The sequence below is a fragment of the Plecotus auritus genome (genome assembly GCF_963455305.1).
Source record: "Plecotus auritus genome assembly, chromosome: 6".
Lineage (NCBI taxonomy): Eukaryota > Metazoa > Chordata > Mammalia > Chiroptera > Vespertilionidae > Plecotus > Plecotus auritus.
In genome coordinates this window covers 34,245,473-34,269,940 of record NC_137773.1, presented here as the reverse complement: position 1 = coordinate 34,269,940, position 24,468 = coordinate 34,245,473, and the positions used below count along the sequence as shown (strand labels likewise).

At 46.6% G+C, this 24,468-nt stretch overlaps 1 protein-coding gene across 5 annotated transcripts in view; it reads left to right on the top strand.

Annotated features, from left to right (window-relative positions):
- Positions 1-24,468, top strand: part of SLC25A48 (solute carrier family 25 member 48) — a 43,746-nt gene that overhangs the window by 16,167 nt on the left and 3,111 nt on the right. For 3 of the 5 annotated variants that reach the window (XM_080672562.1, XM_080672561.1, XM_080672560.1), the window contains 3 exons: positions 13,485-13,742; positions 15,964-16,097; positions 22,960-23,089. In XM_080672562.1, coding sequence (XP_080528688.1) covers positions 13,485-13,742; positions 15,964-16,097; positions 22,960-23,082 — 515 coding nt within the window. In that variant the 3' untranslated portion in view covers positions 23,083-23,089. The remainder of the gene's footprint in view (positions 1-13,484; positions 13,743-15,963; positions 16,098-22,959; positions 23,090-24,468) is intronic. The other 2 variants (XM_080672564.1, XM_080672563.1) reach the window with 1 other exon arrangement.

Sequence of the window (24,468 nt, the reverse complement as noted above, 5' to 3'; positions counted from 1 at the left end):
AGGAGGAAAGGGTCCTAGTCTCCGGGCGTGTCAGAGGAGACGAGCTGGGCTGCGGAGTCAGAGCGGAGAGGTCAGTGCGGGGGTGGATCTGGACGAGGTCGTCCACTGCACCTCAGAACACAAAGCCTGTTTGAGCCCAGGAATCCGCACACTGACCACTGGGGTGAAAGCGCTTCTCCCGTTTCCCCGAATCTTCAGCAGTGTCTGTCTGGGAAGATCACCCGCTGTGCCTCAGGGCCCTCCATACATCGGTTGGTCTCTTTGGCAGCGTAGTTTTATTGCTACTGTCAAGATGTGTGACTGCCAAGAAAAACACTTCCCTGGCAGGTTGGCCTTGGGAGGAGCAGCCCCTGCTACAGTGGGTTTCCCAGTACTTGGCTAGTGCAGGGCAGGACTTAACTGCTGCGAACTTTCCTGAAGGGAAGCCTGTGTGGGAAGGCAGGAACCCTCGGAACACGACAAGGGCCACAAAAAGTGGAGACAAGCCAGGACCACACAGCCTAGGCTGCCTCCTCACGCGGCTCTGGGCTGCTACTAGGAAGTGAGGGCGGGAGCAGTGGCAGCCCAGAAGTGGACGAAGGGGGATTACGGACAGGCCATGCATTTAGCCATGTCATTCCAGAGGTGTCCTTGAATTCTGGTTAGTTGGATTGAGTCTTTTTCAAACTGTGGCCCCACAAAGCTACCAGAGATTACCAAAGGTGCACACATCAGAACACACCATTGTGAAGTAACATGTGTTGGTGACACATCTATTTGTTCTTTGAATCAATTGACAAGAGCAAGTATTGTTCCGATTTCTGGACTTGACATGAGTATTGGTAGTTCTTGGCCCAGTGTGGGGATTCACAATCTCTCCCAACAGCCTTGGCAGCAGGCCACAGCTGCTTCAGGTTGGCAGGTGCAGCATTTCCGGAATCCGGGGTCACAGCAGGACAGGGTCATAAAATTAGGAATGATAGTTATTTGCCTGGAGGAAAGAACATTTGCACAACATGCATTTTAGTAAAGTACCTTTGCCAACATTTGCCCTTAGTTTTCACAAAAACCAAATGAAGTGGACAGGCCACTTATTCTTCCTCTTTTATAGATGATGTGTGGATCAGTTCTTTGCACCAGGTTGTACAGTAAATGGCACTGAGTCACAAAGCAAATCCCGAAGCTCCTAATTCAGGGTTCTTTCCACTAAACTGTCTGCATACCTTGGACCCTTCAGAGCATGGGGAAACTGCTGGACTCTTTGGAAACAGGAACTGGGCAAGAGTTTGCCAGTTGGTAATATCCTGGGGAAGTGAACGAGGGGTTACACAGCCTCCTCCAGCCCCGACCATGGTGGTAACGCCCAGCCTGGCTCCTGGAGGAGGCGCAGGCACATTACTGGGTGCCTCCAAGCATCTGAGACTACGAAGTTGCTGGGACCATGATTTGGATCTTTCTTCCTCCCTCCCTCCCTCCCTCCCTCCCTCCCTTCCTTTCTTTTTATTGTTGAGGGTATTACAGATATCCCCCATCCCCCCACCCCCCACCCCCGTAATCTCCCTCCACCCATCTCCCAACTCATCCCACCCCAGGCCCTCCCTGCACTATTGTCTGTGTCCCTGGGTAAAGCATATGTGCACGTAAGTTCTTTGGTTAATCTTCCTGTCCCCCTCCCCTTCCCTCTGAGATCTGTCAGTCTGTTGCATGCTTCCATGTCTCTTAGTTTCTTTTCTTCATTTGATTCCACATATGAGTGAGATCATGTGATATTTATCTTTCTCTGACTGGCCTATTTCACTTAGCATAATACTCTCCAAGTCCATCCAGCTGTCACAAAGGATAAGAGATCCTTCTTTCTTACAACTGCATAGTATTATAGTATTTCATGGTATAAATGTACCACATGGTGTTTTATTTTTTCTTAATCCTTACTCAAGGATATTTTTTTTCCCATTGATTTTGAGAGAGAGAGAGTAGAAGGGAGGGAGGGAAGAGAGAGAGAGAGAGAGATTGATGTGAGAGAGAGACATTGACTGGTTGTCTCTCGCACACACCCAACCAGAGCCGGGGAATGAACCTGTAACCCAGATACATGCCCTTGACTGGGAATCGAACTCAGTAGGTGCCTGGACCAACCTCTACCACTGAGCCACACTAGCCAGGACTATACCACAGCTTTGTAACCCACTCATCTACTGATGGGACTTGAGCTGTTTCCAGATCTTAGCTGTCGTAAATAATGCTGCTATGAACATAGTGGTGCATATATTCTTTCCGATTGGTGTTTTGGGATTCTTAGGATATATTCCCAGAAGTGGGAGCACTGGGTCAAATGGAAGTTCTATTTTAAATTTTTTTAAGAAATATCCATACTGTTTTCCACAGTGGCTGCACCAGTCTGCATTCCAACCAGCAATGTACTAGGGTTCCCTTTTCCTCATATCCATGCCAACATTTGTTGTTTGTTGATTTATTGATGGTAGCCATTCCGGCAGGGCTGAGGTGGTACTTCATTATTGTTGTAATTTGCATCTCTCTGATGATTAGTGATTTTGAGCACTTTTTCATATGTCTTTTGTATGTCCTCTTTGGAGAAGTGTCTGTTCAGGTCTTCTGGACATTTTTTTATTGGATTGTTTGTTTTCTTTTGGTTGAGTTGTATGAGTTCCATATGTAATTTGGAAATTAACCCCTTATCAGATGTATTATTGACATATATGTTCTCCCATACAATGGGCTCCCTTTTCATTTTGAGGATGTTTTCTTTAGCTGTACAGAAGCTTGTTAGTTTCATGTAGTCTCATTTGTTTATTTTTTCTTTTGTTTCTCTTGCCCTAGGAGATGTATTGGCGAAAATTCTGCTATGAGAGATATCTGAGATTTTACTGCCTATATTTTCTTCTGGGAGTTTTATTGTTTTGTGACTTATATTTAAGTCTTTTATCCATTTTTTAGTTTATTCTTGTTTATGGTGTAAGTTAGTGATCTAGTTTCATCTTTTTGCATGTACCTGTCCAATTTTCCCAACACTATTTATTGAAGACACTGTCTTTACTTCATTGTATGCACTTGCCTCCTTTGTCAAATATGAATAACCATATTGACATGGATCAAGTCCTGGGTTCTCTGTTCTATTCCATTGATCTATATGCCTGTTCTTATGCCAGTACCAGGCTGTTTGGTTACAATGACTTTGTAGTATAGTTTCATATCTGGTATTGTGATCCCTCTAACTTTGATCTTCTTTCTCAAGATTTCTGTGGCTATTTGAAGTCTTTTACAGTGCCATATAAATTTTTGGAATATTTGTTCTAGATCTGTGAAGTATGCTAATGGTATTTTAATTGGGATTGCATTGAATTTATAGATGGATTTGGATAGTGTGGACATTTTAATGATGTGAATTCTTCCAACTCATGAACATGATATATGCTTCCACTTGTTTGTATCTTTCTCTATTTCTTTTTCAATGCCTGAATACAGGCCTTTTACCTCCTTGGTTAAATTTATTTCTAGGTATCTTATCTTTTTTAACACATTTTTTTGTTGATTTCAGAGAGGAAGGGAGAGGCTGTTTTATATGCTGACTTCGGGCCTCCCAGGAGGTACTTTTGTGCCAGTCAATGTATGATGGCATCCAAGTTTAGCTCTTGGTGTCCTGTTTGAAGCTTTATGCCATCCACAGCCAGGTTCCTGGGATGTGCTGTAACTTTCTTTTAGTTCCTAAAGTCTCTGGCGGAAGGACCAGTTAGGGCCAGGCTTGGATGAATGCCAAGACAGGAGATGGGAGATGAACATTTGGGAGGCCCTGGTACTGAGATCTGCCCAGTCAGATACTCAGGTGTTCATTGAATGGATGTTGAACCATATATATGGGGCACAGTGTCAGGTACAAGGTTACAGTGCCCTGGGACACGCCACAGTGTGTGATTCCTGCCATCTGGAAATTAACCAATGGCAGGAAATACCAGTTAGAGCAAAATAGCAGTGATCAGGACAAACCATAATAGGAATACAGCCTCTGGCATGGGCTGGCAGCTCCCAGTTTCTTCTGAGTCCCTTTTTATATGTAAAATGGGGTCCAATCCATAGAGCAGCAACCATCCTTTCAGTGTTCATGGGTTAAGAAAACACATATGACATGAAGCTACTGTGGGTTAGAGTCCTATCTAATAAAAGAGTAATATGCAAAATGACTGTCACTCCAACACACAATATGGCCACCCCCATGTGGTCAAAGATGGCTGCCCTTATGTGGACACAAGATGGCTGCCACAAGATGGCCTGCAGGGGAGGGCAGTTGTGGGCAATCAGGCCAGTAGGGGAGGGCAGTTAGGGGTGATTGGGCCAGCAGAGGAGGGCAGTTGGGGGTGACCCGGCTGGCAAAGGAGGGCAGTTAGGGGAGACCAGGCCAGCAGGGGAGGGCAGTTGGGAGGGACCAGGCCTGCAAGGGAGGGCAGTTGGGGGGGACCAGGCCTGCAGGGGAGGACAGTTGGGGGGGACCAGGACTGCGGGGAAGGCAGTTGGGGGGAACCAGGCCTGCAGGAGAGGGCAGTTAGGGGTGACCGGGCCAGCAGAGGAGGGCAGTTGGGGGTGACCTGGCCGGCAGAGGAAGGCAGTTGGGGGAGACCAGGCCTGCAGGGGAGGGCAGTTAGGGGTGGCCAGGCTGGCAGGGGAGGGCAGTTAGGGGCAATCGGGCCAGCAGGGGAGCAGTTAAGCATCAATCAGGCTAGCAAGGGAGTGGTAGGGGGTGATCAGGCTGGCAAGCAGAGCAGTTAGGGGCAATCAAGCAGGCAGGCGAGCGGTTGGGAGCCAGCAGTCCTGGATTGTGAGAGGGATGTCTGACTGCCCATTTAGGCCTGATCCCACCGGATTGGGCCTAAATGGGCAGTCGGGCATCCCTCAAGGGGTCCTAGATTGGAGAGGGTGCAGGCTGGGCTGAGGGACAAACCCCCCTGCCCCATGCACAAATTTCATGCACCAGGCCTCTAGTATTTAAGTAAGTATTTTTTTATTCTTCACAATAGCACCTACACATTAGAAAAAAATGGCCATAATGTATGTGTCAGATATTTTAGGGGTTCTCTCTATCTACAGTGCTCTCAGATTCTTGTGTCTGTTGAAATAACTCCATGTTTGCCACTTCCATTTGAGAGCCCCCTGGCCTGGACATATCATGAGCACGGCAATTTGGTAAACCCGCATGTCACTGACTGGGGACCAGTGGCACCTCCTCTGTGGGTGGCCGATTTATCAGGGATTTTCTGTAGAAAGTGATCCCCTATGTGCTCACATACAGGGGCAGCCTGGTGGTGCTTTCCTTTCCAGAGAGTGGCCAGGCCTTTGCGTTGCCGAGGGCCAGACCCTCTGTAAATCAGTGACCAGCCTTTGTGTTTCAGTGAGCTTTCCTATTTTCAGGGTGATGGCCCATTGAGGAGATTGAATAGCATTGTCTAAGAAAGGGAAATAAATGGAACTTTCCCTGTTTGTATCTAATAAGGGCACAGTGGCTGCTGTGGTGTGGTCCTGGGTTCTGAGAAGAGGAGCCGTAGTGGCAGGTCTGTGGGAACCCTGACTTGGGTCTGGAAGGACCCCCAAGAGGTGCTTGCATGGTACTTTATGATTGGCCAAGCCTGGAAGCCCCTGCCCTCTGCAGAGTCTTCTTCAAAGGGACCTCCTGGCCAGGGAGGAGGCAAGCAAGGCATTGGCCACTGGTGCAGGGCAGTGGGGTCAGAGCCACATCTAGGGAGGAGTCTGGAGGAGAGGGTCTTTTAGAACTTTGTAGGCCCTCTTCCACTCCAAGGGGAAAATTAGGAGCAGCGTGGGAGCCAGTTTCATTGACCTTGAACATCCTGCCAGTCTTGGTATAGAGCACTTGAGTTGATCCTAACTGAATTTGGGCAAAACAAAGAAAAACACAGGCATTCTAAGTGTTTGAGATATATAACCCATACCTATCATTGTGAAAGGTCATAGGTTCTTGACTTAGCACAGCAAAAAATGGTCCAATGGCAAAGCATTCATGATCAAAAATGAGCAAAATTTGACTCATAATCTTATTCTCATTTTAGAGCAAAAAATTATAATTAGAGAAACAAAATACATTTCACCCCTTCAGAATAACAAAACCTAATATGAATCCCTTCTCATGCATGTGTGAACCCCTAAGCCCAAGTCCTGACAGTTCAGGAACAACAGGCTGAGATCATGGTGCAGTGTGAGCTGAGTACTGCAGGGCCTCGAATAACATCGTTTCATTCAATGTCATTTTGTAACAATGATGAGAAAAATCAGTTCCGGCAGCGGCCACTGTCTGTGTGGAGTTTTCACATTCTTCCCATGCCTGCGTGGGTTTTCTCCGGGTCCTCAGGTTTCCTTGCACATCCCAATGTTAGGTGAATTGGCATGTCTAAGTTGTTGCAGTCTGAGTGAGTGTGTGTGTGTGTGTGTGTGTGTGTGTGTGTGTGTGTGTGTGTGTCCAGCATGAGTCCTGCCACATCCTGAGATGCTAGGAGAGGCTCTGTCCACCTGCAATCCTGAATTGGAATAAGTGGATTGGAAAATAATTCTTTTTCTTGTTTTCTATGAATCTTTCTTAAATGTGTGTATAGCTCACATTTATTTCAATGTTTAATATTAGAAGTGTTTTGATTACTTATTTAGAAGTTTGAAGATGTTATTGTGACCAGAAATATGCTGTCGGAATTTAACTCTTGTTTATATCAATTAGCTTGTGGTAAAGTGGTTTCTTTACATGTCATTTTGCTTCAAGTCACAGTCTACAGGAGCCTATCTACGGTGTTTTTTTAATTTTTATTTTTTATTAATTTTTATTTTTTTAAAATTTAATAAATCTTTATTTTTCAGATTATTACAATTGTTCCTCTTCCACACCCCCCCCATAGCTCCCCTCCACCCAGTTCCCACCCTGCCCTCTGCCCTTACCACCCCCACACTGTCCTCATCCATAGGTGTACGATTTTTGTCCAGTCTCTTCCCGCACCCCCCACACCCCTTTCCCCCCAAGAATTGTCAGTCCACTCCTTTTCTATGGCCCTGATTCTATTATATTCACCACTTTATTCTGTTCATCAGATTTTTTTATTCACTTGATTTTTAGATTCACTTGTTGATAGACATGTATTTGTTGTTCATAATTTTTATCTTTACCTTTTTCTTCTTCTTCCTCTTCTTAAAGAATACCTTTCAGCATTTCATATAATACTGGTTTGGCAGTGATGAACTCCTTTAGCTTTTTCTTATCTGTGAAGCTCTTTATCTGACCTTCAATTCTGAATGATAGCTTTGCTGGGTAGAGTAATCTTGGTTGTAGGTTCTTGCTATTCATCACTTTGAATATTTCTTGCCACTCCCGTCTGGCCTGCATAGTTTCTGTTGAGAAATCAGCTGACAATCGTATGGGTGCTCCCTTGTAGGTAACTAACTGTTTTTCTCTTGATGCTTTTAATATTCTCTCTTTGTTTTTTGCTCTTGGCATTTTAATTATGATGTGCCTTGCTGTGGTCCTCTTTGGATTCCTTTTGTTTGGGGTTCTGTGCACTTCCTGGACTTGTAAGTCTATTTCTTTCACCAGGTGGGGGAAGTTTTTGGTCATTATTTCTTCAAATAGGTTTTCAGTATCTTGCTCTCTCTCTTCTTCTGGCACCCCCATAATTCGGATGTTGGTACGCTTGAGGTTGTCCCAGAGGCTCCTTACACTATCTTCAAGTTTTTGGATTCTTTTTTCTTTTTGCTTTTCCAGTTGAGTGTTTTTTGCTTCTTTGTATTTCAAATCTTTGACTTGCTTCTTACGGTCCTCTAGTCTGCTGTTAGGAATCTGTATAATATTTTTTATTTCAGTCAGTGTATGTTTAATTTCTAGTTGGTCCTTTTTCATATCCTCGAGGGTCTCGCTAAATTTATTGGCCTTTTCTAGGAAATTCTTGAAAAACCTTATAACCATGGTTTTGAACTCTATATGCAGTCATTTTCTTTCCTCCATTTCTTTCATTTGTGATTTGTTTCTTGTCTCCGCATTTTGGCTCCTTCCCTGAGTTGGTAGAGTAGCTTTGTGTGGTAGGTGTCCTATATGGCCCAGTGGCTCAGCCTCCCCCAGATACCTGAGGTGGACACTTTTGGTGCACCTCTTTGTGGGCTGTGTGCACAGCCTTGTTGTAGTTAAGCCTTGATTGTTGTTGGTATCACTGGGAGGAATTGACCTCCAGGCCAGTTGGCTGTGAGGATCAGCTGTGTCTATGCTGGGAGAACTTCTGTGCTGGAGACACCCTTATGAGACAAGACTTGTAAAATTGCAAAAGCCTCTGTGCTCAGCTTGGATGGGGCACAGTCTCAGGGCGGAGCAGACAGGGATGGCTTCCCGTCAGCCCTGCCCTATGAGGCCCCTGGTTCTCAGTGTCCTGTGGTAATAACTGCAAGCACCTCTGAGAGAAAGCTGCCCTCGAGTTTCACCCGCTGCCAGACAGACCAGTTTCTCCCCAAATGAGTCTGGGTTCCCAGAAATTCGCCCGGAACTGGAGTTCAGTGCAGTCGGGAGCTTCCGTCTCTCTCCCGCTTTAGAAAGCCAGCTGCACACTCAGCCGCCCGTGCACTCAGCAGTCAGTCCTCTCTGTGCGTGTGCGCGTCCGGACCTCTGTCTTCCACAGCTCCCAAGTCTCAGTGTGCTTTCTCTTTTCCTGACAGTCCAGATTCCCCCTGAATGAGTCTGGGTTCCCAGAGTCTCTCCTGGGACTGGAGTTCAGCGCAGTTGGGAGCTTCCGTCTCCCTCCAGCTTGGGAAAGCCAGCCATGCACTCAGCCGCCCGTCCTCTCCGCGCGCGTCTCTGTACCTCAGCCCTTTGCAGCTCCTCTGAGTCTCAATGTGCTTTCCTCTTTCCTTCTAGTTGTAGAATTTCCACTCAGCCACTTTTCCTGTGGTTCTGGATGGTGTCCGTTTTGTCTTTCAGTTGTAGTTTTGATATTGTTGTGCGAGGCAGCAGTTTAGGTCTTGACCTATGCCGCCATCTTGGTTCCTCTCATTTTTATTTTTTATATTTTTACTGATTTCAGAGAAGAAGGGAGAAGGAGAGAGAGATAGAAGCATCAATGATGAGAGAGAATCATTGATTGAGTGCCTTCTGCATGTACCCACTGGGGGTTGAGCCTGCAACCCGGACATAGGCCCTGATCAGGAATTGAACTATGACCTCCTGGTTTATAGGTCAATGCTCAACCACTGAGCCATGCCGGCTGGGCTATCTATGGTGTTAAGTGAAGACATGATACTGGTCTAGCACCTGGCCTCCTTTCTCAGGGTCTTTGCAGGAACGACATGGAAGGCCATGGAATTCAGTTGGGCATATTTCTAAGAACTGCCAGCAACCTCCCAAGTCAGTTTTTAGGGATCAGCAAAATTTGTTTTTCACAAACTAAAATTGGTCCTCTGCTAGTGTTACCCGGAACTCTCAGTCAGTCAGTGCTTTTCTATGTCTAGCTGTCAAGGCTCCCATCCAGGCCATACCTCTCAGGGCCACGACTCCCTGCCCCAGCCACAGAGCATCTTGTGGTCTGAGCAACTGATAGCAGTTTCTGCTCTGTGGTCCAAGATGAATCGTCCATAGCACTACTGCTATTGCAGATGGGCCCGTAACAACCATCGCCTTAAAGAAAGCTATGCTTCTCATTGAGTGACATGTTGATGTGCAGAATTCTTTACCCTGAAAAGCGGGAGAGGGTAGGTAGATTTGGAATTTTTGCTCTGCCTGAGTGAGCTGAAACCAAAATAGTTTAAGTATAAGTTGTCATCTTCTCAGTAGGGTGTAGCGACAATTGTCAAAACTCTCCTTTGTGCACTTAATAGCTATACCTTCAATTGAATGTAAAGTATACCTCAATTAAAAAAACAAACTGCAAAACAAGCATAGGAGGCCAGAGAAGGCTCTTGAAAATGATTAGCCTTCGTGGGAAAAGAGGTGAGAATGGGGAGGAGGCTGGGCCAGGAACTCATAACCTTAATGTAAAAACAAGGAAACATCAAACAAACCCCAAATGAGGAAAGTTCTGTTTACAAGAAGGCGGGCAGTGTGTTCTTAAAAAAATGTCAGTGTCATAAAGACAAAGAAAGGTTGTGGAAAGGCTCCAGATTAAAGGAAGCTAAAGAGACATGATGACTAAATGCAACACCTGAGTAGACTGGATTCCGTGCTGGGGAGAGAGAGGGATGCTTTAAAGGTCATTATGAGGTCAAATGACAATGTGAATATAGGCAGTACATTAGGTAACAGTATTGTCAACGTAGCTTATGAAACCAATAACTGCACTATGGTATGTAAGACGATACCCTATTCTTAGAAAATACATATTCTGAGTATTTAAGGGTAAAGGGCCATTTTGTATATAATTCACCCTAAAATGGTTCAGAATATAAAATTATGTATGTATAAATAATTTCCTTATAGCTTATCTTAGGGAAGACGAAAACAAGTGCAGGTTTGGGTCTTGTTCACAAGGCTGATTCAAGGTTTGGCAAGTGTTTTCCCAACATTGACACCTTCAGACAAGGAGGACCTTATCAGATACTGCCCTTCAACCTGTAAGTCCTGAAACCCACATCATACCCATAGCTGACGTGTGAATCCTTGACCCCAGGTCAGGCCACTGTTGCCTGGAGATGAGCACAGCCCTGACAGGTTTAGGCATGGGGACCATGGCAGCTGCTTAGTCATTGCATGCGTGTTTGAGGGAGAAGGGATGGGGGAGGAGAGTGCACAAACCATAAAATAATTGTTAACAACAGGTGAATCTGGATAGCGAATATTAAGGGTGTTCTTTATACAATTTTTATTTTTTGTATTTTTTTTCAAATTTGAAAATTTTTTTCAAATAAAAAGTCTTTTTTTTTTTTTTAAATAACAAACACTTGGGGATGAGGGAGTCGGGTGGAGTCCCAAGGCCTTCGCAGTACCAACTTGTGTCCAGAAGGCACTGGCCGCCAGTTCAGGCTTGAGGCAGCATTCAGAAGATGGTAGTCATCATGACAGTTTTACGGCTTTAATAGTCATAAATGGATCATTCTCAAGCAATAAAATCTAGATTGCTTGTGTGACAAACCTGGGAGAATGGAGAGGATTTCCTTATTGCTCACTCTGGAAAGAAAAGGAAAGTTCAGGTTCTCTATTCCCAGGGCCAGTTGGAGGTTGGGCAAATACTGTTTTCAACATCTGTCCTCTGAATAAGCAGGATGTTATCAGGTGCCCTCCTTCAATCAGTAACTTCGGAAAGCCACCTCATTCCCAGAGCTGATTCATTAAAACTTTTACTCAGATCACTGCACTTGGACATGAGTGTGGCCCAGGCAAAGTTTATGTTAGGACAATTACATCTAGTTTGTCTCGTGCCAAAATTTCCCCGATGACCCCAGCCGTGTTATGGTAGATTTTGGAGAGGAAGGGGTGTCCAGTGATGTCTCAGTGGGCTTTGAAAGACCACAGTGTCTGATCTTGCTCTGAGCTCAGAGGGCCCTGTGCCCCCACAAAGTGGCCACTAAAAGTAGCTCACTTCCTGTGGGATCTGCTGTAGAAGTGAGTGGGACTCAGTCTCCTTCCCACACTGCAGTTGTTTTAACATGTGTGGCTGTGGGTGCTCGCCCCCATTCCCCATCCCACCAAAGGAAAATATAAGATTAGTTTTTTTAAGCACATTTCCTAGGAAAATGGAAACCTCCTCCTCGACCTCACTTACTCTGGGACTCGTGAAAGGACAAGTTGCACTTTACCCCCAAATCTCCAATTTGGACTGCGGCACCATGGAGCTGAATATCTTGTCCTGACCTTTCCTCTAATAAAGATGGAACTATTTGGGGAACTTGGAAGTTCAACTCTATAATGAAACTGATGTTCCTCTTTGCCAGAGGTGTAAAACCAGAAATGGTACATTCTGGGAGTTAAACCCCATGGCAAAATAGGCATGTGGTCATAGGCAAGCTTCCTTCCTAGACATGTAATGGTAGTTCTTTAAGACAGGAAAAAGTTGAGAATAAGTCTGCTTTACCTGCATGGGAACAGGGATGTCTATTTGGCCATGCGTCAAAGCTGTGCTAAAGGGTCCATAGCAGAGGATATGAACATCAGAGATGTGGCCGGGGGAGCTGGTGGAAGGTTTAAATCTGAGAGCCAGAGTCACTGCTTGGTGGCTATGCATACCCCTAGAAGAAGCTAGACATACAACCTGTGACCTGACCCTGGAGGTCAGTCAAGGAGACAGCAGCCCTGTGCCTTGGACCTGGAGGGGCCAATGGCACCAGGGTGGGGTGAGTCAGTGAGCACTGTCCAGCTCTCCAGCCGGCGCATCCTGCATCGGATGTGTGCCAGTCAACCTCGGTCTTATTAATAAGCTGTGGGCATCTCCTGTACCTCCGCAATGTTCTGAGGACTGACTATGCCGAGAACTTGATAGTTACTGCCTTGTTTATACCCACAAAAGCCTGTGCTCCTTTTCTTTTATGAACAAATATTTTTCAGCTTTATTGATAATTAACATAAACATTGTGTGAGTTTAAGGTATACAATGTGATTTGATATATGTGTATAGCGCAAAAGATTACCAAGTTCAGGTTAGTTAACATGCCCATCACCTCACACAGTTACCATTTTCTGGGTGTGTATGTGGTGGAACTTTTAAAATCTCTCTTAGCGACTTTCAATATACACTACAGTATTGTATTCTGTATAAAGGGAACAATACTGTCTTCCTAATAAAGATAAGGAAACAAAGGCTGGAAAGGGTGGCCTACCAACGACCAAATATTTGTAAGTGGTGAGGCCAGGATTTGGAACTGGGTCCAAATCTCATGTACTTTTAAAAAAATATGCTTTTTATTGATTTTTTTTTTTTTTTTTTTTTTAGAAAGGGGGAGAGAGAGAGAGAGAGAGAGAGAGACCAGTTGCCTTCCATACATGCCCTAACTTGGAATCAGACCACACCCTAGGTATGTGCCCTGACCAGGAATCAAACCCACAACCTTTTGGTGTACTGGATGAAGCTCCAACCAAATGAGCCACTCAGCCAGGACTCGTGTACTTTTTTACCACAAGTACACACATGCACACACACACACACACACACACACACACACACGGTGTGCTGGATTTTCCAGTCTCTGTTTCAAGAAAGAGCTTGGTGTGCCTTCTCATAGTTGATCCTAGGCATTCTACAGTCACATCTGTGAGAGAGATATAGTGATGGTTGACCGGGAGCCCCTGAACATTCTAAGGCAATTGGTGCTTTATCACCTGGGTAGATTGTCTCCAATCTGCCTGCTCATGTTGGCAGGGCTCTCTGTTGGGATTCCAGAATCCTGGTTTGAGCTGTCAAGAAGGTCAGAGGTTTGGTAAAAACCAGTGGGCCACCTGAGAGGGAACTGTCAGTGGGCTGGGCCGGCTCTAGTGCCAGAGAATGGCCAATCTCTTGCTCTCTGGGTCACTTGTCATCTTACCTGCCCTGTCTTTGCAGCCAGCCTCAGTTTGAAGCCCAGGGCAGTGGCTCTCGGGGAGCAGCCAGCCTACCAGGGGCCTGTGCATTGCATTGCAACCATCGTGCGGACTGAGGGCCTGGCGGGGCTATACCGGGGTGCCGGTGCCATGATGCTGAGGGATGTTCCGGGCTATTGCCTCTACTTTATCCCCTATGTGTTCCTGACCGACTGGATCACACCTGAGGCCTGTGCAGACCCCAGCCCCTATGCTGTGTGGCTGGCAGGTGGCATGGCAGGTAAGACAGCAGCGTTGATACCTGTCCCTGTGCTGGCCACCGCAGTAAGACAGTTTGGGGGGCCTACCGTGCCCTACTCAGCCCTCATCCAACAATTCCATGTTAAATACCTACTATGTGTCAGAGAAAGGGCTAGGAATGCAGGACAGTCCCCCCTTTCTTCCATCTCCTCTCCACTGGACCTGTGGAGATGGCAAGTCCCTATTTGGGCTTCTTTCAGTCAGAAGATACATTTTGAGCACTTGCTCTGTGTCAGGTGTTACTGAGCTTTTCAAAGGAAATTAGTTATTACGGTTCGCCATTTTTTAATATTGGCACACTATAAACCTTCCTCGTGTGAGGATTTTGTTACCTCCAGAAGGTAGGAATCAGTCTCCCCATTTTTTAGGATGATAAAGATCAGGTTCAGAGAAATTAAGTGGCCAACCCAAGGTCACACGGCCAGTGCAGACCTCAGCAGGGACTCTGCATCAGAAAATCCAAGTTCAAATCCATACTTACTCATTTCATGACCATGGACCAGAACTTAACCTCCCTACTCAGAACTCACACTGCATCCCCCTGTCACGTAAGGTAAAAGTTGGTGTCCTTGCAGTGGTGTTTAAGGCCCTCTGTGACCGGCCGCCTATTACCCGCCTGCACTCATTCTCTGCTCCCGTGTCGGCTTCTGGGCTCCGGCCCCACTGGTCTCTTTGCTGCGGGCTGCCCTGGCTCTTTCCCACCAAGGGCCTCTGTGAGGTATATAGGCCGCCAGGGACTTTGACAAGCCCCATTTGGTCAAGAGAAGGTATGGAAACCTGACTGAAGTGGGACTGAGAGAGTGGGAAAAGAAAATTGGAGAGCCCAGCACCTGGGAGGGACTTGACTGCTCCAACAGGGCAGAGAGAAGTGCAGCATAGCTAGAGGGGCCTGGGAGTCAAGAGAGAATGCCTTTATTTATTTATTAAATTAATTGGGGTGACATTGGTCAATGTTGAACATGGAGAAAGCTTTTTAAGAGGCTGATAACATGGCCTTTGCTGCTGAGAGAAGGAAATTGTCTTTCCTCCTCCTCCTCCTCATAATTAGCTATGTGTGAAACTCTGCCAGCACATAACAAAGCCCAAACACCAGTGTTTTCCCTCACTCCCACCGCCCGGTTGCCTGAGGCTGGCCACTCCTAGTATGTGCTCAGGAAGTACTCTCTGGCTGAGGACAAACAAAGCCCCACCTGCGCTCATTCTCATTTCCGGAGAGAGCAGGTGTGAGTGGCCTGGCAAGCAAACCTCCATCTGTAGTACCCTCGCCCTTGGGCTGAGGAACAGGGAGAGTGCCAAGGGAAGCGGCCTGTTATCCTGACCTGAAGCAGAAGGAAGAGAGGTCCAGCGGGCGCCCTGACACCGTGGCCACAGGGGCTGGAGGGAGGCCAGGATGAGCAGAGTTTGGGGCTCCTCTTTGGGGAGCCTCTTGGCAGCAATTACAAAACTTGCAAACCAGCTGCCTCGAACTTTGGCACAGGTTTGTTTTTCTCTGCCCATCCAAGAATGTGCTAGTTTTTGTGTTCACACAATAACCCGGTGTTGTTTTCCCAGAGTCCCTGCAAGTCACAAAAGTGCTCAAACCAGGGCACCTGAGCGTGTCCAACCAGGATGACGCAGGGCTCGAGGTCCTAAGACTTTTATTCCATATACCTGGAAGAGATAAGAGCTTTTTAAAGACCTGCTCCTGCATTTCTTTCCAATCCCCAGGCTGGCCAGCGCTTGTTTAGCTTCTGTGTGTTCGGGGTAGATCCTGCCTCTAGGGAGCTGCGAGCCCTCCTCCTCAGACTCAGCCTGGGCCTCCCCCGGTGCCTGGAAAGGTGCTGAAAGCACTGGTGAGCCTGTTCCTGTTTCTCCAATAAAAGCTGCTAAGAAAGGCTTCCACCTACGAAGCACTGGCTGTGCACCTGGCACTGTGCTAAATGCCTCACATCTGTTTATTTACCCTCATAGCAACCCCATGAAGACAGGTACTGCTGCCCCATTTTACAGATGACAAACCAAGGCCTGCAGGGTAGGATAATTCTGTGAAGTCCCACAGCAAGTCTCAAGGGAGGCTCAGGAACAGCCTTTGTAGGCCCTGACCCTGAACTTTTTCACTTCCCTCAGCAGCTGATTAATCTTCTGAGTGGCAGGAAGCTGCAGGGTCCCCTCCAGACCCCAACCAGCCAGCCCCTGACTCCTGTTTGTCTCTCTCTTTACAGGAGCAATTTCTTGGGGGACAGCGACTCCTATGGATGTTGTGAAAAGTCGACTCCAGGCTGATGGGGTTTATTTAAACAAATACAAAGGTGTCCTGGACTGTATCTCCCAGAGTTACCAGAAGGAAGGTCTTAAAGTAAGCCCACAGCAGTACTTTGAACTTTGGCACAAGTTTGTTTTTCTCTCCCCATCCAAGAATATGCTTGTTTTTGTGTTTACACAATAACCCGGCGGGGTCAGTTCAGTCCCTGGAAGGCGGGTCACACATTGGGGGGCATGTGAGAGTATAGAGAAGGGAAACTGAGGTGCAGGTGGTTACCATTTATCAAGAACTACAGGAGAAACTTGTCTCATCTGGTCCTTGCCCCGGGCTGGTGGAGGAGGTGGGTGTATACCCCACCTGACAAGATTCAGAGAGGACTAGTAACCCACCTGAGGTTAAACAGCTGCTGCGTGGCAGAACCGGGACCCAGACCCACATCTGTGTGTCACCAAAGCTTGCCTTCTCATCAAGATAGGCCGGGAGGTCCATCCTCACTCATTGCTCAGTGCCTTCCCCTTCCCACTCCAAGTGGGAAGTCCCAGAACCACCTCAGTCATCATGTCTCACAGATTCCAGCTCCCTGATCTGTCTTCTGCTCCCCCACCCACGCAAGTACAGACCCCATCACCTCTGGTCTCAGCTATTGAGGCAGCCTCCAACCAGGCCTCGTTTCCCTCCTCCTTGCTTCTCCTCCCTGCACCAGAGTCTGTCCTAAACCCAAGCCCCTTCCTGCCTCTAAACTGTCCCAGAATGAAGACCAGACTTCCACACCTGGCACCCAAGGTTATAAACAAATTCATCCCTGTCTATCTTACCTCCCATGACACCCCGAACACCCTCTAAAGCAACAGTCTTGTTTGTTCTCCCGCAAATGGGCCCCTGATTTTCTTGACATGCCTCTTGGGATCAGCAGATTTGAGTTCCAAGCCAAGCTTGGTTACTTGTGAGCTGGAGGAATCCACACTAGTTGCTTCACCTCTTTGGGCCTCAGTTTCTCCAAGGATAACCATCCCTACCATGAACGACAGGGATATTTGTGGGTTAAATTAAATTACGCATATAAAAAGTGCTTAGCTTAATGCATCACACATAGAGAACATTTAGAAAAAGTTATCCATTTGTCATTGGCATTAGTATTAGGAGTTTTATTAGTTTAAATGTTACTACTGATCTCTGGGCCTTTTTTTCATGTAGCTGCCTTGTCCCAAGCCCTCCAATAGTTACTAATTGCCCACTCCAATGCATCCAAACTTTTATTTGTTTTGCTCCAATGGGGTACTGGGACTTCTCCTCTCAAAACCTGGACTTCCACAAAGGCTGCCTCATCTGTGGGAGAATGCCCAAGTCAGAATTCTCCAGGTGCTCGTGGACCATGGCCAACAGGGGCTGGAGCCAGTTCACAGGTCCTGCAGACTCCACTGTCGGTACTGAGGTCTGTCTGCCTATTACCTGATGTACAAATGGGACCCACTGCTCTTGGGTCCCTTGGTGTATGGTGCTGGATCTCTCAACTCCCACAGAGGCACTTCTGTTCATGGATGGACGCCAAATTTTTGTTGTTGAGGTGGGGACCAAGCAAGGAATGTCTTGTACTGCTATGATGCTGACGTCACTCTCCCTACAGATTTGCCTTTATTGAGGTCTTAATTTCTTCACATAGCTTGAAGTTACTGTCCAATGTCATTTCATTTCACTCTGAAGGACTCCTTTGAGCACTTCTTGCAGAGTGGGTCTAGTGGTAATGAATTCCCTCAGCTTTTGTTTATCTGGAAATGTTTTAATTTCTCCCTCACTTTTGAATGATAGTGGTGCTGATATAGGATTCCCAATTGATTACTTTTTTTTTTCTTTTAGTGCTTTGAATATTTGTCCCATTGTCTTCTGGCCTCTAAAATTACCTTCCTGAGTATCCTTTGTCCAGTGAGTTGCTTCTCTCTCGCTGCTTTCAAGATTATTTCTTTGTCTTTAAAAAGTTTATTATATGTCTTGGTGTGGGTCTCTTCGAGTTCATCCTACTTGGAATTTATTGAGATCCTTTGATGTTTATATTCATGTCTTTCATCAGACTTAGGAAGTTTTCAGCTAGTATTACTTCAAATATTCTCTCTGCCCCTTTCTCTCTTCTCCTTCTGGGACTCCCACAAAGCATATGTTGGCTGGCTTCAGAGTTTCCCACAGGTCCCTTAGTCTCTGTTCACTTTTCTTCAATCTTTTCCCTTTCTGTTCCTTGTCATCAATACTTTTCATTGTCTTACCTTCAAGTTTGCTGAGTCTTCTGTTTGTTAAAATATGCCTTTGAATCCTTTTAGTGAATTTTAAATTTCAGCTATTGTACTTTTTAGTTCCAGAATTTCTGTTTGGTTTCTTTCTGAGTTTTTTGTTTCATCACTGATATTTCAATTTCATTCAAGTATCATTTTCTTGACTTTTTCTACATCTTCCTTCAGTTCTTCAAGCATCTATAAGACAGTTATTTTAAAGTCTTTGTCAAGTAGTTCTGCTATCAGGTCTTTTTCAGGGACAGTTTCTGTTGATTGATTTATTTTTTTGAATGCCTTGTGATTTTATTTTTGGTTAAAAACTAAACTTCTGAATCTAATACAGTAATGAGGTAACTCTGGAAATCAGATTCTTCCCTTTTACAAGGGCTTAGTGTTTGTTGTTATTGTCTTTGTTTATTGTTTCGTTTTTCTGATTGCTGCAGGCTCTCTCTGTGCCAAGGATCAGGTGTGAACTTAAATCCTTTCAGGTCTTTTCTGAGCCGGCAGCTTTCCCTGAGCATGTTCAGTCACTTTCTAATTTTCCCCAAACATGCAGTTGCTTTTGAATGTCCCAGTCTTTAAGGAGAAAAAGAGGAAAATGAAGGGGGAAGGGCATTAGCCCTTTAAATCCCCTAGAAGTCCCTTTAGCCAGGGGCTTGTATCAATGGAGGGTGGGGTTGGTTGAAACAACAATGGTACCTCTCTGACAAGAAACAGCAATCAGTGATCAGAAACATCTTCAATATTGGGAGGGCTGGGTCCTTTTTGCTATCCTGGCTCCCATAAGCTGTGTGCAGGCTGCTGCAAGTACAGTGCACAGCTTCCTGCCTCAGGGCTTGCGTGGAGGATGGATAGCTGCTACGGTGCTAAGAGCTGAAATTAATCACAATTTACTGTCCAAACCTTCAATAAACTCCAGAATTCCAAAATCAGACAGATTCTGCTTGTACAATTGTTGTGTAGGTGCGGAGGCAGATTCCTATATTTCCTGCTCTGCCCTCTTCCTAGAATTCTCACCTCAATTGTCCTTTCTTTTTTTGGCAGAAGCACAGTTTGTGATTCAACCAACGAGTACACATAAGAGAGATTCAAATGGGATGTTCTGTTTTTATATGAGATGTTTTTGTCTGTTATCTGAAATATTAATGTCATAATTCTAAAAATGTCTGTAGAGGCAAAATATATTGCTGATATTATTTCCTCCAAAAATTCTGGTGCTCAGTAAAAAATGTCCTTGAGGGCAACTAAGGCCAGATGATCCATTTTTAAATCTCAATTGCATTTGGTCCATAGTTTATAGTCAGAGATAGGTGTTAAGCAAAGATAGTCATATTCAGCTTGATTAATCACCTCATTGACTGAGGTTAATTTTTAAATTTTTTATTAGAAGGTTAAAAGAAGGTTATGTATGAACATAGGAAGTTTCAAAAGGTATAAGAAGATATATTGTCTAAATATCACTCTGGTGGTTCCCAGTACCTTCTCAAAGGCAATCGCTGTTATTTCGAGTGATGTATTCCAAAAATATTCACAGCCTGTGCGTGCATATATATGTGTATGGATACTTACGTATATTTGTATGTTTGCATATAAATAACATATGGTAACAAAAATTCCCACACAGTCCTGGAAGGTTGGGTTGTCTCACAGTCATATTCATAGCAGTAGGAGGAACGCCTTTTCCCAGGGCCGAGGGATGGCTCCAGTCCCACTTGGCTTGGGCACTGCTTTATGGAATACCCACTCCAAAACACTTTTACTGCAGCTCACTGAGGGATGTACAAAGCCCTAAGTTGTTTCCACTTCCCCTGGGAGAATAACTCAGTGGTAAGAGAGAATTGGAAAACATTAAAATGATGATGGCAGTGTTCAACGTTAGTAGCCCTTTTCGTAACTCTCTTAATGATTAGAGGTAAAGCAGCCTTCATGATGGGTGTTAGAAGTCAGGGCATTCCCAAGTTTTGGACCTATCTTCTGCCTGCTGTGAGGATTGCTGTGGGCTACAGGGGCCATGGCTTATACTTGGAGAGCTGTCATCTGAAATAGGATGCTGGAGGAGTGACTTGGAGTCCTTGTGAAAGGATTTGGGACAGTAGGCTGAGAGTGGATAACTCTAAGGAGAGACAGAGAGGAGCATTTGTAGTAGAAAGCTTCCTGAAGCACCGGGGTTGGTTACTCTTTGGTTCTGCAACATGGGGGGTCTGGAGCCTTCTCTCCACTCCAGGAATACCCCACTATCACATCACACTGGGACTCTTTCAGCTCAGAAACCATACTTCTGGTATCAATGAGTCCTTCCTCCTCTCTTCTTTCCTTCCTTCCTTCCTTCCTTCCTTTCATCCATCCATTCATTGATTCATTTAATAAGATCTATAGAGTAGCAGTTGGCAACCGGTGGTCCGCAGACCACTGGTGGTCCGTGAGGTCAAAAAGGTTGGCAACTGCTGCTATAGGGTTCTCTAGGCCAAGCACAGTGCAGGTGCTGAGGGTTCAGAGATGAGCCACACACACAGCCCTGCTCCCACTGCCCTTACTGGGATTATTAATGAGAGGATGGGCCAGTCACGGGCAGTTGGCAGGGGTGTGAGAAGTGCTGTGATGGCAGAGAGATGACTGCACAGAAGGCAGTGGACCATCATCCAGCATAGGTGGCCTGGGAGGACTACTAGAGGGTGCAGCCAGACTTGGGAGCATTCTAGCAGAGGCCCAGTGGTGAAGAGAGTTGGTCCCTTAGGAGGAATGACAGGCTTTTAGACTGTCCAGAGTGACAGGTGTGAGGTGTAAGAGGCAGTCCAGGTAAAGAGCAGGAATAGAGGTTGTGGGTCCTGACAGGCCAGGGAAGGGTGTGTACTTGACCTTGGGCAGTGGGGAGCCATTGAGGCTTCATGAGGAACAACTCAGTCCAGTGTTTTTTTGTGTTCTGAGAGCCGCAGTAAAAGTCAGAAGGTATGCATTTTGTTAGCCACCTTTCAGCCTCGCAGAGCAGAGGCAGAGCGGCTGCAGCTGTTGGAGGGAGGAGTGTCTGTCTGTCTGTCTGTCTGAAGTGGCCTAGGGCTCCTGCAGGGCCCAGTGCTGTGGGACAGGAGGATCTGCCTGGCTTGCCTTGCAGGGGAGCCCCTGAGGCACCCAGCATGGAATTTCCCTCCAGAGCCTGACCCGGTTCCTGGCTGTTATTCAGTCACTCATGGTGAGCCTGTGGAATTCCAGAGAGGTTAGACATGAGAAAGGAGAGCTAATGTCGCAAGGATCCCCCTTACCCCCTACCTGAATTGCTCCAGGGTTTAGAGGAGCCACTTGCTCACCTCTTAGATCCTGTCCATCAGCTCCCTTCCCTGGGGCCCAGGCTTCTCAAGTCCACAAGGCCCTCTCTCCCCTTCCCATCCATCTGCGTCTCCCCGACAGCCACAGAGTAGCAAGATGCAGGCACCGCTCCTGAAGGAAGGTCCCCTGACGTCCTGTCAGTGGCCTGCACATAACCTGACACCACAGTGCCCAGCTACTAAGCAAACAGGGAATGCAAAGGGCTGGATTTCCACTTCCTTAAAATTACAATACCAGTCCTAACCCATAAACCTAGTAAATTATACAGGACTCAGTTAACAGAGTTGCATCTTATGCCTGACAGTTACCGAGTCATTTATGCTTGGATAGGAATTTGCCTTTAGATGTTTTGTCCAGGGAGGACATTTAAGGACAGTTCCTCTCCACCTCACTGCTCACCAAAGCCCTTATCTAGTCTCATCATGTTCTACATTATGTTGTAATTATTCCTGAGTGGGGCTTAGCTCCTTTAGTAGGTTATAAACTTTCCAAGGGCTGGAATTAGGTCACATTGATTAGTGTCTTCTTGCACCAGGCAAGAGGACTCAGAGGGGAAGGAAAGCACCTTATCGTATTCCCTGGGAGGGAAGGCAAACAGAGTCTTCTTGTATTAAGGACAAGGCTAGCGGCTCATCAATAGGCCACCACCCCGAGGCACTCACACTAGTGATCGAGTCCAAAGCAATGACTTTAGATCACAAGGATGGTGATGTGCTAGTCAACACTGTGTCCGTGCTCCACAGCGTCATCTCATTTATTCCCTCAACAATGGTATCAGGTCAGTAGCATGATCACCCCCTTTTACTGTTGGAAAATTAAGATTCCAGAGGCTGCCACTTGCCCAAATAACACAGCTACTAAATGGCACAGCTGTGCCTCAGCTCTCTGTCTGCCCTCTTCACACGGCCTGAGTTCTCCCCACTGGTACCTGGGGATGTCCCAGGAAGCACCTGTGACTGTATTGGTTGGGGCTGGTGCTCTGTCCACCATTGCAAAGAGGAGGGGAGAGTTCTGACTTCTAGATTCCTGAAAATCATGTGTGCACATGCATGTGTGTGCATGTGTGTATGTGTGTGCTCACAAGAGAGAGCAGCAATTAAGCAAGGAGATGTGGTGTTCACAGGACTCAACAGTTTTGTCACAGTGCATGTGGGCCAAGCCTGGCAGGGGAAGTGACATCCGACGTGACCTGGGTCAGGGCAGGGCATGGCTGGGCATCCCAGGCAGCCTTTGCCTGCACAGGTCCTTTGGGCTCTGCAGGGCCCAGCCTGAGACGGGCCTGAGCAGGCATCACCACCAGCCCTCCCCTGCCCTCGCTGTGGCCCTGCAGAGGTGCGGTCAGGCCCCTGTGATAATGCCATCCCCTGTCACAGGTGTTTTTCAGAGGCATCACGGTGAATGCTGTGCGGGGCTTCCCCATGAGCGCAGCCATGTTCCTGGGGTATGAGCTCTCGCTGCGGGCCATCAGAGGGGACTACCCAGTGACCAGCCCCTGAGTGCCAGGTCAGTTGCACCTCCCAGAGCTTGAAACTCTCTTCTTGGCCATGAAAATGTCTCTCTGCATTGGTTTTCTATCTAATCTGTATTAATCCTCAGAAATGAGGATTCAAACCAGGGTACCCACCTCTGTCACATGGGCACCATCTTCCCATCTTCCAACTGAACTAAGCGCCTGAGTCTGAGAGCCACCAGCAGGCTCCCAAAACTCTAGGGGACAGCCCCTGTCCCATTTCCTCCCCCTCACACCCCCCCACACACCCTTTCCTTCTCCTTTCCTTATTGCAGAAAGATCACTGGCCCAAAGCATCTAAAAACAGAAATCTGAGTAAGAGACTCCCTTGCTCAAATGCCTTCAATGGCTCCCCATTACCCACTAGGTAAAGCATCAGTCCTTAACCACCTTGTCCACACCACCATCCTAAGTATACCATCCTCACTCTTATTTCTGTGACTTTGCAATGCTACCCCTGTCCCCAAGCTGTTTTCAGACCTTTCCCATTGTCTTTGGCTTCATCAACTCTTTGTCATCCAGGTCTTGGTCTAGAAGTCTCCTCCTCCAGAAAGCCTGCCCTGATGCCTCAGCCAGGAGTTGTGCCTGCTATAGGCTCCCTCCCACAACCCCTGCTCAGCCCCTACCACATCCCCCTGCATTGTAACTGCCTGATGATTTTCCTCACTCCCAGCCAGCATGAAAGTCCCAGAAGAACTGTGACTATTATTTCACCTCAATGGCCTGTGCCTCCTCACAGAGCTTGACACATGAATGGCCACTCACAAATATCACCAAGTGGCTGGATGATCAATCTTCAATATCTTCTCAGTTCTTTCTCTCCTTTTCCTCTCTTGCTTCTCCTTCCCTGGCCCAAACCGGTCCCTTGCAGAGCTCAGAGACAAAGTGGAGTGAGTCGCTGACTTTTCTAGTTACCCAGAAACCAATTTGCTTTGGCTATGGTGACTGCAGATTCTCTCAAGAAGGATGGTCTTCATCAGGAAGGTCTAGCAAACCTCCCTGCAACCTTCCCTGAGGAAGCCGAGCCCTAAGGGATGCCTGGACAGGCCGGGGGAGGGCAGGACAGATTGGGCTGGCTAGAGTAAGCCAGGGATAGCCCTAGACATGGGCTTTAAAGCAAATGCTTTTAGCTCTTTACTGAAGCACCCACATTCACAGCTTCCCTGGCTTTTTGCCCTCTCTTATAAAAGGAAGAGGGCAGCAATGCATTTTGCATAATTAAACATCTTGGGTGACAAGTTACTGTACTAGGGTTATGTCCAAGGCAGGGAAGGGAGGTCTGGTTCTTAAAGCTGTGCTCAGATATTGGCCATTCCTCCTTTAAAAAATAATCCTATAATAAAATCAATGCATGTTATTTCTAGAAAACTAG